At 40.2% G+C, this 13,915-nt stretch overlaps 1 protein-coding gene across 1 annotated transcript; it reads left to right on the top strand.

Annotated features, from left to right (window-relative positions):
* Positions 1–1,344: 1,344 nt before the first annotated feature.
* On the top strand, positions 1,345–12,253 carry LOC131228232 (sm-like protein LSM1B). Its single transcript, XM_058224122.1, has 5 exons — positions 1,345–1,751; positions 5,785–5,853; positions 5,949–6,064; positions 6,751–6,813; positions 11,906–12,253. The coding sequence occupies exons 1-5, from the start codon at positions 1,691–1,693 to the stop codon at positions 11,981–11,983; spliced, it is 387 nt and encodes a 128-aa protein (XP_058080105.1). The 5' UTR covers positions 1,345–1,690; the 3' UTR covers positions 11,984–12,253.
* The last annotated feature ends 1,662 nt before the right edge of the window (positions 12,254–13,915 follow it).

Consider the following 13,915-nt stretch of genomic DNA (forward strand, 5'->3'; position numbering starts at 1 on the left):
ACACTCAATTCTCACTATTTTCTGTGGCGTGGTCCACTTGATTTTTGCATATACTTTATTTTTGGAATTAGGATATGAAATTAACTGTTAAAATGGATGGATGGGGTGGATCGAATACATAAATCACGGTGGATCCCATGGAGTATACTTGATACGCTTAGCGTAATGAGTTACTCAGTACGCAATCCGCTCCCGCAGGTTGCTGATATAAAACAAACACCGTGGTGGGCCTCGTGGAGGTCTAGGGAAAGCGGATTGGGTAGTGAGTTTGCGTAGTGAGAAACTCACTACCCTTACAATACTGAGTAAACTCTGTGAGGTCCGTTGTCATTTATGTATTTTATCCTCTCCGTCCATTTATTTTATCACATAATTTTAGGGCTTGAGCCAAAAAAAAAATTATATACAAGGTTCAAATGGACCACACCACATAAAACATTTGAATTGAACTTCTACGGTTGAAAATTTATCAGGGCCATAGAAGTTTTGAATCAAAGCTTATAACTGTGTTTTCCTCTCATCCATGTCTGTATGATCTTATGAACAGGTTGGATGGCAAATAAACATCACTGTGGGGGCTGGCAAGGTTTCAGCTGTGGAAGTCATTATCCCCACTGTTTCCTGTGGTATTATCCAATTGATCTTTGGATATGATTCAATTTTGGGCTCAACCCCTTAAATTAGATGAACAAACGGATGAACGGTGTGGATAGACCACATACATTTAAAGTGGGCCCAATTGAGTTTACTCAGTACGATGAGAGCGTATTGAGTAACTCAGTACGCAGTCCGATTTCAGATTTAGGTACCCGACAAGTAGACCAGGATAGCCACTTGGCTACTGTACGGTGCTCCGTAGTCCTCGCGATGATGCGTTTGTTTTATCCACGCCGTTCATCCATTTTGGATAATTATCTTACGGTTTGAGCCAAAAAATGAGACAGATCTCAATCTGGATGGACCAAACCATAGGAAAAGAGTGGTGACCAAACGCCTATCATTAAAAACTTCCTGGTCCCACTGTAAAGTTTATTTTTCATCCAAACCGTTAATTAGGTCACAAAGACTTGAATGAAGGGAAAACACAAATATGAGCTTGATCCAAAATATTCGTGGGCCCCAAGAAGTTTTTAATGGTGGGTTTTCAATCACCACTGTTTCCTTGGTGTGGTCCACCTCAGGTTTTGATATGTCTCATTTTTTGGACACATATCCTAAATTGAGATGAAAAAATGTATGGACGGTGTGGATAAAACACATACATCATGGTGAGGTCACATAGTAGCGACACGTGCAGCCGCTTTTACACCCTCCACACGAGCCTTTCCACCTCATTCCCGGGCCTCGGGTCAAACCCCCGTCTCTCTCTCTCTCGAGCGATGGGAAGATGAGATTGAGTGAAGAGAAGAGAAAAGGCGATATCTTTCAGAAGAAATTGCAGGCGCCGATCCAAACGTAGGAAGGGAAAAAACGTTCCTTCTTAACTGAAAAAGATTCCATCTTTTTTCTTTCTTTCGGCCCAAATTGCCCCTACCTCTGACACCTCCACTCCTTCCAAATCAGGGGTTTTGATTGGAATTAGGGTTTTTGTTTTTCCCTCTTCTCCCCTTTTTATAGGGGCAGCCAATGCCATTTGTAACGGTGTCGGACGATTTTTCGGCGATTTTTGAAGGACCGGAAAGCGGGATCGATGTCGTGGGCGGGAGCGGAAGATATCTTTCTCTCTACGTCTCTTGCCAGCTATCTTGATAGTATATACTCTCTCTCTCTCTCTGATTGTATTTTTGTATTTTTTGGTGTATTCTGGAATGTGTTTTGGGAGTATCTGGAAATGCTGTGATCGTATTTTCGTGGGTTTTTCTAACGTGTGCCGTGGGGGTGCAGTTTAAGGCTGTTCTGTTTTTTTTAGTTGAATTGGAGATTTGGTGTTTGTTATGTCTGCTTGATTGTTGTACTCTCTCTCTTTCTCTGTCGTATTCTTGATAGTATTTTTAATGAATTTTGATGTGTTGGAGTGATAATTTTTGTGGGTTTTTGCTAATGTGCACCGTGGGCAGGAATGGGATAATCTGTGCCGTGCAATTCCTAGTAGAATTTTGTTTCTGGGGTTTTTTTTTTGGAGGTGTTGTAGTTGTTCCTGTGTGGGTTTGATAAATGACAACGTGTGCCATGGTTGTGGCGATTCAGAAATCAGGGACACGCGGTTTTGTGGTTCTCTATTGGAATTTCAATTCTGAGTGTTCATAGTGTATGCTTGATTGCCTCTTGCAAGTGGGGCCTGCCCGCCTCTTGGTCACTCCAGATTGTTCATGTGATATCTGTTGTTCAAAGATCTTATCCTTCCAATTTTGGGCATGCAAATGGATGGTATGGCCAATGGTCCCCATTCAAGAAGAGACGCTCTTCAATCATCTTGGGAAGGTTTTATGAAGGGCGAGAATTTTTTATTCGTGACCCATTCATGATGGGTCCCGCTAGAAGAACTGGATCACATGAAGGTGGGCCCGCCTGTACGGTTGCTGGTTGAATGGAATACTTGATTTTCCTCGGTTCAGAGTTGTACATTTCGTAGGTTGTACTGTTCTTTTACATAGAGCTGTTGTCATAATTTTCAACCTGCTAATGTGTATGTGGGGATCAATCAGATAGCCACTCCAAGCTTTTGCTGTTTTTATTTATTACAATTTGGTTTTTACATATTTACAAACACACCACTTTATCTTTTGGATTTTGCTGATATGTGCCGTGGGGGCAATGAGATTATCAGAACTGTTGAATTGCACTACTTTCTATTAGATTTGATGTTGGGTATTTATAATTGCTATTTTAAGTGTATTCGTGTGGGGTTTTGGTAGTGCAAGCCAGCACTGCCAGGGTTTTGATGAGATAATTGGTTACATGGGATTATGCTCTTTCCATTAGAAATTGATTCAGGCCATCTATGATATTTTAACTAACTGCTTCCGATGATTAAGGATTGGTTAAAGTCAGTTATCGTGGATTTGTTTATTTGGCATGTCTGGGTGATTGCTATTAATGGAGTAATGGCTTTTATGCTTTGATTATCGCTCGGTTGTTATTTATAAACTAGTTTCGAAGGGTAGTTTTGTCATTTGGGTTTTGACCATCTTTTATAGTTCTCTAATGCATGGCTACATTGTTGCTAGACTGTGCTTATTGATCAGAACTGCTGTCTTGCATATGAGTGTGTAGAGGCCCCCTCCTTAGATCAGATCCCCTCTAGGATCCTTGCGAGTCATGAGCTTGATCTGATATGTGCAGATGGCAAAGGAATTCATGGACTCTCCTTTTAACTTATCAATTCATTATGGTTGTAAGCTGGACGTGGGCCCAGCCGCCCCACCTCCGCATCTATTTACATATTGCACTATGTATAGAGTTGTTTCCAACCACTTTCTAAATTCCTTTGGGATGTATAGGGGTGGGTTAGGTTAGGGAAGAATCATATGTATGTGGGTTGGGTTGAGTTGGGTCGGGTTTTGTTGGGTTGGTTTAGGAGTGAATATGGAGGAATTCGTGTTGGGTTAGGGTCAGGCACCTTGGGCTTGGAATTCAGATTGGGTTGGGTCCTCTCGAGGTCCGCTCAGGCTTTGGTTGACCCATAACCTGATCCAACCTGTTTGAGCTGCACCTCCAGTGGGTGCCATGAAATCAGTTCCAATGGAAATTCAAGTGGTAACACAGGGTGATTCAGGTATCAGTAGTGTTATTAGAAATGAAAGGGATGAGATTAGTATAGCCTTCTTGAACTCAATTTCCATAAAAAAACCTAACGGAATAGAAGCAAGATCTCTATCTAGAGGCCATTCGGCCTTTTTCTTTGTCCATGACTGACCCTCGCTATGTTGGTTTTGATGATGGTGGCCAGGTGCTTTGAAGATCTCTTCCATCATTGATGAAGTTTTGGACTTAGTGGAAGATTCTAATGTTTCCTTTTGGTTAATCTTAAGAGAAGCTAGCGAGATGTATGAGTCCATTAGTAGCAAGGTAGTGGCCTTGCTCCTCTTGCGTCTTACCTTGTAGCGTTTGTCTCCTTTTGAGAACTTCCATTATAGAAAATGGAAAAGGTGTATATGACCTTATGAACTGCATAGGATGTTAGAATATGGTAGGCTTGTTTTTAAGATCATGCAGTGGAAGATACTTTTGCTTTATATAGAACTTGCTAGTATAATGGTAACTGAAATCTCTTGATTCGGAATCTGTGTTTCTTAACTTTTCCAACGGTACCAATCCTCACCAAAACCATAGTTTGCTAGGGTGGAAGATTCCACAGGTAAAGTTTGCCGAGGTGCAAGATTCCATAGGTATAGTTTGCTGAAGTGCAAGATTGCATTCATTGGGGGCCCATGGGTTGGTGATCCAGCTATAGATCTGATGTAACTCATAGAGGATGCTGAGTTGCCAAAATTCTATAAGTTGGAAGGCCCTTATTCTTCCATCAGTGGCCTAAGGGTTAGAGTCTTCTAGTCCACGGGATATTTGGGTCTTCCCCAAGGTATTCAAAATAATCGGTTATGTAACAACTGTAACGGCCATTACTTAACGGTAACGGTCATAATCGTTACGTGTTACGGGGTTGAAACGGCCATAACAAATAAAAAATAAAAAAAATCAGGCCATAAAGGCTCTGTAACAATTTGTAACGGTCCTGTAACAATTTTTTCAAAAAATAAAAAAGAGCCGTAACGGCCGATATAGGGGCCGTAACGGGCATTACGGCCCGTATCATAACGGTAACGGTGGTGGTCGTTACAGCCACCATTACTGTTCTGGAACACCTTGATCTTCCCCCATCAATGGTGGGGCCCATCGGATCAATGGTTTGGATTACCTATTCATGTATCGCACATGCATACTTGTCAAATTCCTACAATTTACGATCTGAGTCAGATCTTAAGCAAAACTATTTAAATATCATCTTGAATCCCTTTTTGGATGAATCCTACATTATACAATTCAAAGCCTGATTTATGATTCAAATTATACTTGCTTTTTTCTATTTTAAGCTTTACTTGGCTTTCATTTTATGTTTTTAAATTGTTGTGGGTTTTAATAATAGTTTAGAAAAGGCAATTATTTTATTTTATAGCTTTTTTTAAAAAAAAATGATTTCTTACTTAAATGGTCAAGACACCAAATTGTTCCATGACTTGGGAATATTTTTATGGATGATTGTGATCATGTTGACGTATATTTAGTGTATTGATGATGGTTAGAAATCAAAATATCTTTCTTCATCCGTCTATAGAATCAAATGCCGCCTTTTCCAACATGATTCTACACCCAAGAAAGGTTAAAAGAACATAAGTTATTAAAGTATTCTTGTATGCTTTTTAAGGTAAATTTCTTAAAACACAAAAAGAAGAAGAAGAAAGAACGAAAGAAAGAAGGAAAGGCAAGAGTCCTTTAGCACTATCATGATATGGTATTACTTTGTGCATATTGAAGGGGAAAGGAAGATTGATGATTTTTTTATTTTTTTATTTGTAGTTTTCAGATTTTTTTAAGAAAATAAAAAAATCTTATGATTTAATATAGGATTTGCAAATTGATATGATTCAACCCCTATTCTGATTTGTGATACAGTAACGATTTTGACAACATTGTGCCACATGTATGTAGTTATCCGCCTTATCAAGTTATATTTTAACTGAGGATCAGTTCCAGATGCACCACCTGTTCAAAAGGATGTAGGTTTGAAAGTTGGTGTCATGCTAATTTACGGCTTTTTAAACTGATATGTTTCCATTCGTTATGCAGAGAAGCTTCTCGTTTTGTTACGAGATGGGAGAAAGCTTTTGGGGGTTCTTCGTTCCTTCGATCAATTTGGTAGTGATATCTTTTCTCATCGGTTCTTGAGTTTGTTGTCTTTGCTTTTCTCTTGTATGGTAACAAAGTCATGGAATCTCCTTTCCTTTCTGCAGCAAATGCCGTTCTTGAAGGTGCCTGCGAGCGAGTGATCGTTGGAGATCTGTATTGTGATATTCCCCTTGGTTTATATGTTATTCGTGGGGAGAACGTTGTCCTAATTGGCGAGCTGGTATTAACAAATGCATCTGTTACCTTTTTAATGAGATTTTATAATTTCAGAACACGTGTAGATTCCGCCCTCTACATGACTCTGAATGTACCAAGCTGGCATTTGTGGTACATACTAGGTCCCATGCATTGGGCCTCTGTGGGGATGCCCAGGCCTAAAAGTCATGAGTGTGCAAACTGTCAGATGGGCCTCGGTGTATGAAACAATGGCAAAGAAATGGCTTAGGGCCCATATGGATGCACCCTCAAAAGGGGCATTTGAGGTGTAAACCCCCTTTTGAGCCAAACTGGGTTTTTTTTTTCTCTGCATTTGGATTCACTTTGCAAACTCCCGTTTCACCATCTGGCTAGACAAAATAAGTGCTAAAATGCGAGCTTGATCATTGAGTTGACTGAAAAAAGTAGGCTTGAAGCCCCCTTTTGTGGAAGTGAGTCCAAATGGGCCCTGAGTTTTTCATCTGTACATTTGTTTGGTACACCATCGCCTGCATGATCAGGGATCAGCTTTGATTACCTGGCCAGGGCATGCATGCAGTTGGCCCACCAGATGGACTGCTCAAACATTCCACACATCATTTAGCACATGTGCTGCTGGTAGAGGGGCTGGGATCTGCATTGGTGTGGAATTGGCAACCCTCCTTTTTAATTTTGCTAATTATTTACTTAAAAGCAGTTTTTAATTGACAGGACCTGGAAAGGGAGGAGCTTCCAGCGCATATGACTCGTGTTTCAGCAGCAGAGATAAAAAGGGTAGGCACCATCATCAGTACTTTTATGATTGTTATGAGCATCTACCTGCATGTTCATGCATGCATCTGTGTGCATGTTGGTCTGCTTGGATTGCTGAAAAAGTTGCTTTCCTTGCATGCATCCTAGAGGTGGTGCATGTGAAGGTTTGGATGGGTGGGATGGATATAATCCGTAGGAGCACACGCTCCATTGGTACCTGTAACACCATATGCTATGGTGGTATCGGGCAATGTTGTCAAAATTGTTATCATATTGCATATCATAATAGGGGTCAAATCGTATTTAATCGCAAACGGTATCATAAATCATAAGATCTGTTATTTATTAAAACAATAAAAGAAAATCTGAAAAATACAAATAATATCACAAAAAATAAAAAATAAAAAAACTTGTCAACAATCAATTTCCTATCAATATACACCATGAGAAGTAATCGCATATTATGATATTATCAATTGAGAACATGCTTACAATATACATATCATGTGTACAATGGTAAAACCTTTAAAAGGGTAAAAAGAGAAAAAAAATGAGAAAAAAGGAATAAACATAGGGGAGGGCCTTCTATGCAATTCTATGATTATCCTATGATTTGATTTGATAATCATATGAATCGATACAATTCGTATGATAATCATACAATTATTTAAGATTTTCTATTTGGTTATATGATTTGAATCATGCCCATACAATACCATATAAATCGTGCGATTTATATTGTTAATCATGTGATTCGGACAATACTATTACCAAGTAGATGTGGGTCCATCTAATGCATGTATAAAATCCAACCTGTCCATCATATGTGTCAGTGCAAATTACCCCAGCACCCTAAAATCAGGTTGATCTATGAATCAATTGGGTGCACCGCATGTAACAAGTTGGAAGGCACCCACCCTTGATTTGCACGGAGGGCCCACCGAAGTATATATGCAATCCAGGACATTCAGACCCTTATCTGATCTAGATTAAGGGTCGGGCAAAAAATTAGCCTGTTCCAAATGTAGGTGGGCCCGTGTAAATCAAGGGTGGTTGTCCCCTCTCACATTGTCCCCTGTTTTGTGTGGCCTGCTTAAGTATTGGATTAGGCTGTTTTTTGGCACATGGAGTTGATATGAAGTGACACATATGATGTACAGGTTGGAAGGACTTAGTACATCACGTGGGCCCCACATGTGTGTGGTACCACGGCATCACTCGAGTTTGCTCCTAATCCATAACATAGCTTCACAATTCTACTCTGCGACTCTCATGATTCATCCATGATTCAAGTTATAAACGAGATTAATATTCATTTGTAGTAAGGTGCAATTGCCTTTCTGTCCTAGATGCATGGAAGACAAGCCTGTTTTGAAATTGGGTTTGTTCGTTTAGTGCAGAAACTTTTTGTATTTTTTGAAAGGTAACACTACCAGTAATTGAACCCTGGTTGACTTACCTACACTACACTCTCTACCGGCTTCATCTAACTAGCCGGAAACTTCATTCCACACTTAGTATAATGGAGAAAGTATTTCAAACTGGCTTCAAGTGGCAAGTGAGCTCTATGCGGCCAAGAGCCGAATTGATCACAATAGCCATTTCAGCCAACATCCATTCTTCTCAATGCAAATATAGAACTTCCAGTGGCAGCCTTCTTGTAGATGCATCAATATCGCCAACACACTACATTTTTTGTTTTGAATCATGCAATCTGGATTATGGGTCATTTGAGATACAAATTGCCACTGTTACCGATATGAAATTATGGCTCTAGACTCCTAGTGTTGATTAAGTTGTAATGTAAACTTATATTTAGAATGTAGATATTTATTACTTTGATTTATGCAATAGCATGCATGTCATACAATACTATTTATGCCGCATCTTTAAAATGGGAAAAGGTTTGATAATGTGGCGGTGTGATGGATGTTTCACAGGCACTTAAAACTTACTTAGAAATTGCATACTTGGGATACAATTAATTCAAACGAAACTGTCCAAATCATGGGTTCCAGGTTTGGTGTACCGTAATCCAAAAATTACACTTAATTTACTTTCCTATGATATTGGACATTTATTGGACAGTTAAAATGAAAAATCCAGTGGTCCTATTTCCAGAAACAAGTTTCCACGAATCAGAGGTTAGAATTTGTTAAGCAATCTGATCTTGAGAATTTGGCTTACCAACAGTGGGTTACACAATATAGTTGGTTTAACCTGAGTTGATGTATGCCACACATACAATTTCTGAGTGCCTGAGTATCAAGCATCACACACAGCCTGAGTACCCTTCAATAATTATGTTCATCATTTCAAATACAACTTAATGTTAATTCAAATATGAAACTATATTGGACATAGTATATGTATTGGACTGGAGTGAATCCGCACAGCAACCCTGCACGGGTGGTAGACTCTTGGGAGTTTCCACACCCGGTCAAGGGTTCGAGTATCCATAGGTGGTGAAATCCCACTGCGGCGTGAGTGTGTGGGGGTGCGTGTGTTAAAATAAAAAATAAAAAAATGTACCCTTTCCCATAACACATACAGGAGCAAAATTTAAAGTATTATCTGAAAGTGGTACTGATTGCCCACTATGTACCGGTATCTTCCATGACCGATACAGATGAATCCGCCCCATATCAGCCTCAAACAGTCTCATATGGGCTGATACAAGGTGAGGCATAGTGGTGTTGGTGGTAGGTAGAGCTGTACATGAGTTGAGTTAGCTCCGTCAGCTTGCTCGACTCGACTCGCCTTGGCTCGAAATTGGATTCGGACCGAGTTGAGCTTGGTTTTTGGAGCTCGAAAAAATTTCCAGCCGAGTTCGAGCTTGCCTGAACTCAACTCAACTTGGCTCGAACCTCAACTTGAATCGACTTGGATCGAATCGGATCGGTGACTCGGTTATTTTTATCTTGATGCTGCTCACCAGGTGTTTGATGAAATGACTCAACGAAGTGTTGTTTCGGATGGGTACATTCTCCGCAAAATCGGCTGGTGGTGAGAAAGGAATGGATACGAAACAAATCACTATATATATAAAAAAAACTTTACACTATACAACTGCCCTCATATCTTGCTTTTTATGCTCCTTGCTGAGTGTTTGATGAGATACCTGTGAGGTGTTGTTACTTTTTTGCATTTTGTGAGAGATTAAAGATGCATTATATGTGTTTGAGAAAATGTCTCACTGGCTTGAATTCGGCTCTAACTGGCCCGAGTTGCTGACCAAACTGAGCCGAGCTGGCCAGTTAGGCTCGAAGACCGAGCCGACCTGAGTTCGAGCTAGGGTTAGCTGCTGGCCGAGTGGAGCCGAGCCGTGCCAAGCTCGACTCGGTTCGACTCGTGTACAGCTCTAGTGGTAGGCGATACATTACATAACACACTGATTTCAAACCTTGTACAGGAGTGACCTGCGATCCAGGTGACCTTGGATACGTGCATGCATTTTTATCAGTTCCATGAACCAAATTGATGCATTAAAACCCAAGGAAAACCTCTCACATGAAGTTTATATTTAAGGTTGTGTTTGGATATATTAATATATTTGCATTGAGCAGAATGGTCATCTTGCTTGTTTCTCTATTAGAAGATTTCACTTGCTATTTTGGGCCTTGTAGACGGATTTTCTCCATTTTGCACCGGGAACAACACTTTTGAGCACGTTCCCAAAAAGTGCCCTTTTCAACTTAAAAATTGCCCCTTTTTAAAGAGGGTGCAATTGCATTCAAGCGTGCTTTCCAAACCATGCCTGATGCTGCATTTGGGAATTACTATATCTGCACTGAGCAGAACAGCCATTGTGCTCTTGTTGCTGCATTGATTTCACTTTTTATTCCAGGCTTGTTTGGCATCCTCCATTCTTCTCACTGCGGGATGGGCTTTCTGTGCTTCTCAAACAAAATACCATTTACAATTGCTATTTGTGCTGCTTTTCAAACAGTGCCATAGCACTGCAATGATATTTCAATGCATTTGAGAACACACACATGTATATGTTTATGTATGTTATCATTATCATCATCTAAGCCTTATCCCAATTAATTGGGGTCGGCTACATGAATCCTGTTCTGCCATTCCACTCTATCAAGGGCTGTCACTTCAGTTAAACTGTAAGTCATCAAGAATGTGTTTGCCTCTGTGTGTGTGAAAAGCAAATGTGTGGCTCTGAAAAACTTGGCTGAAGTTTTCAAACCCATCCACCTGTTTCCAATATTGGGCCCTACTTGCTGAGTGGACCAGATGTATTTTTGGGAAAACATGTATAAGTTCAGACCAACCTGATGTATGGATTGGATCTCGCATCTATGTGCCATGCTGGCACATGCGTGGCATGTACATGAACTTTATTGCACACGCGTGCACTTAGAAAAGCTCATGTGTGGAGGATTCAATGCAATAAATTGATCCTTTCCTCTGTATAAATGCAATAAAGAAAGTTTCTGAAAAACCAAACATACCGTTAATTGCATTTTTGTGGAGAATAACCCTGCTTAAGTGCAGCAAATCCTGCCTGGCCAAAATCGGGATTAGACTTATTAAGTGCAGCAAATCCTGTGTGGCCCAAAATCGGGATTAGGCTTAAAATCCGATTATGCAGGATCCCCAGTCCAAACAGACCCTTAATGTTTTCAATGATTTGTTACATTTTTTATTTTTATTTTTATTTTTATTTTTTGGTTTTCACTAAAAATTAGTTATGTTTTTTCAATGATTTTAGTAAAATAATATAAGCAACTGTATTAAATCGGTTCCGTTGCTATTTATTTTCTTTATAGTTACTCTTTGCCCTATTTTTCTTATTATATCACTTGAAAATCTAGAAGTAGCATGTAGCACGTGGCTTATGCCTCAAAACTCCAGAGGGGTGAATGTCATGCCACATGTCATTCCCCAGTGGGACACATGGGGCATCATTGCTGCCACTAGGTGGGCCCCACCACTCCATCTGTCCCTTTTTTTGGGTGCATCCATGGCCCTCCTGATGAGTTAACCAGCTCGATATTTGGGCCAGTGCAGATACATTGCATTTCCCACTTGATGAATGGCTGCATCTTGTTTTGAGGATTACTCACACCGATGTGATCATCTACTTCTCTATTTGCAGGCACAAAAAGCCGAGAAGGATGCAACAGATCTGAAAGGCTCAATGAGAAAGAGGATGGAGTTTCTGGATTTGGATTGATACAGGTATCACCTGCCCCAAGCAAGCCCTCACCCTGCCATTTTGGTGAGTTTATAATGCCATGTTGCCCGCAAATATTTATCGCGGTTGGTGTCAGGGAAGACCAGAATGGGTGTTTGTTTCTCTTTCTGCCCATCGTCTGTCTGTCATTGAAAATTGAAATCCTTCCAAAAAACAAACTTTCCCCAGATTACATTTTGTAACAGTTGTCTCTGATGAGTTATCATTTATTATTATGGTGGTGGAGGATGTAGTGTGATGTTTGGCCAAGTTTTCTTTCTACAACATGGTTGGAAGCATGTTTTTAAGACTCTGGACGAGGCACGACTCATCCGAGTCGGCTCGGTTTCACTACTACCCGATCCCATTCACTTCAAAAAATACTTCATATCAATGTGTCCATGCTTATGATCTGTTAGTTTGTTTCCGGTTTTGGGCTGGTTGGGGTTGAGTCATCTGGTCCAGCCAATTGATAATCTGTATGATGGGTCGGTTCTGGTAGCATTCAACCTAAGCTCAACCCATTTGCATAAATTGGCCACATTTTCAAGCTGGAGCTGGACTACACATATAGCTTCGTCTGAACCATGGTTATTACCCAGTATGAGTCAACTCAGTTGAGTTGCACGAGACTCATCTAGATCGCGGCTGCATATTTTGGATGGACCATGTACTATATAGAGCTCCTAACCATCTAAATTTTTACCTCTCATTTCTTTTTGAACCTTCAATTTAGTGCCCACTAGATGGACAGTATCAATATTGGATGTTAAGATTATTTGATCAATCTGATTTTCAGGATATCACCCATCCAAAATAGGGCCAACGGGTTGAACGGTATTGATTCATGTACATGTGGGGTGCAGGTCAGTGGGTGAATTGCCACCGTGTAGTGGTTGTGAATTGTAGAAACTCCTTGTGTTGGGTAGAAAAAAATTACTGCCTTACAGCTGAAGTGCAGGTTTCCTATTAAATAATGAGAGATGCACCTGAGCTCACAGAACTCTTATGGGGCTGTTTGGATGAAAATATTTTTTGGTTATAGTTATGAAAAAGAGCCGAGCTAACAATAATAGATTAGTTGTATACAAATTTTTAACCCTGTTTGGCAAACCCAAATGTTAATATGTAACAATTTTGAACTTCGTTTGAGAAGTAATGTACTCTTTTAGAATTGAAATTAAATATTAAAAAGGTTCCGGCTCTCAGGCATCCACCAATCAGACAGCCAAAATATGATTTCACTGTATCACGATGGTTTCTTATCCACCTAAAGTGGGGCCCATTATTTGGACATTTTAATTTGAGTTGCATATTTCTCATGTATTTCGTTTATAATCTAAAGTGAAGCCCATCATTTAAATGGTTTGAGTTTGATTTACATAATTTTCATGGACTCCCTTTAGCTCTTGACCGGGCATGAACTTATGGATGTCGATTGGGTACTGCCACTGCCTGTGCCCATACTGATGTGGGTATAGGTAGGACATGGTCGGATTTGATTCAATTCAAGGTTCGTCTACATGAGATGGAGCCTATGCAAAGTATGTTTGAAAGTTATTTAGTTGACTAAAGTCTTCTTTGGCAACGGCTTGTTGTCTTGTCAAATCACACCAGGTCATGCTTTGTACTGATGTCAGTACAAGTAGGGTAGAACCTTGTCCGTGTTTGGACTTATTAGTTTAGTCCACATGCCACACCATGTCATGCTTTGTACTGATGTCAGTACAAGTAGGGGAGAACCTAGTACGTGTTTGGACTTATTAGTTTAGTCCACATGCCACACCATGTCATGCTTTGTACTGATGTCAGTACAAGTAGGGAAGAACCTAGTCCGTGTTTGGACTTATTAGTTTAGTCCACATGCCAGGCCCCGGCCTCATATACATGGCACGATCAACTTTTTGAGCTGGCTTAAGTTCAACCCAGCGT

This window comes from Magnolia sinica, chromosome 15 (assembly GCF_029962835.1).
Source record: "Magnolia sinica isolate HGM2019 chromosome 15, MsV1, whole genome shotgun sequence".
NCBI lineage: Eukaryota > Viridiplantae > Streptophyta > Magnoliopsida > Magnoliales > Magnoliaceae > Magnolia > Magnolia sinica.

Coding starts and splice junctions, on each gene's coding strand:
- LOC131228232 (XM_058224122.1), top strand. CDS start 1,691: ATGTCGTGGGCGGGAGCGGAAGATATCTTTCTCTCTACGTCTCTTGCC. Junction 1,752..5,784: donor TCTTGCCAGCTATCTTGATA/GTATATACTCTC, acceptor TTCGTTATGCAG/AGAAGCTTCTCGTTTTGTTA. Junction 5,854..5,948: donor TCGTTCCTTCGATCAATTTG/GTAGTGATATCT, acceptor TCCTTTCTGCAG/CAAATGCCGTTCTTGAAGGT.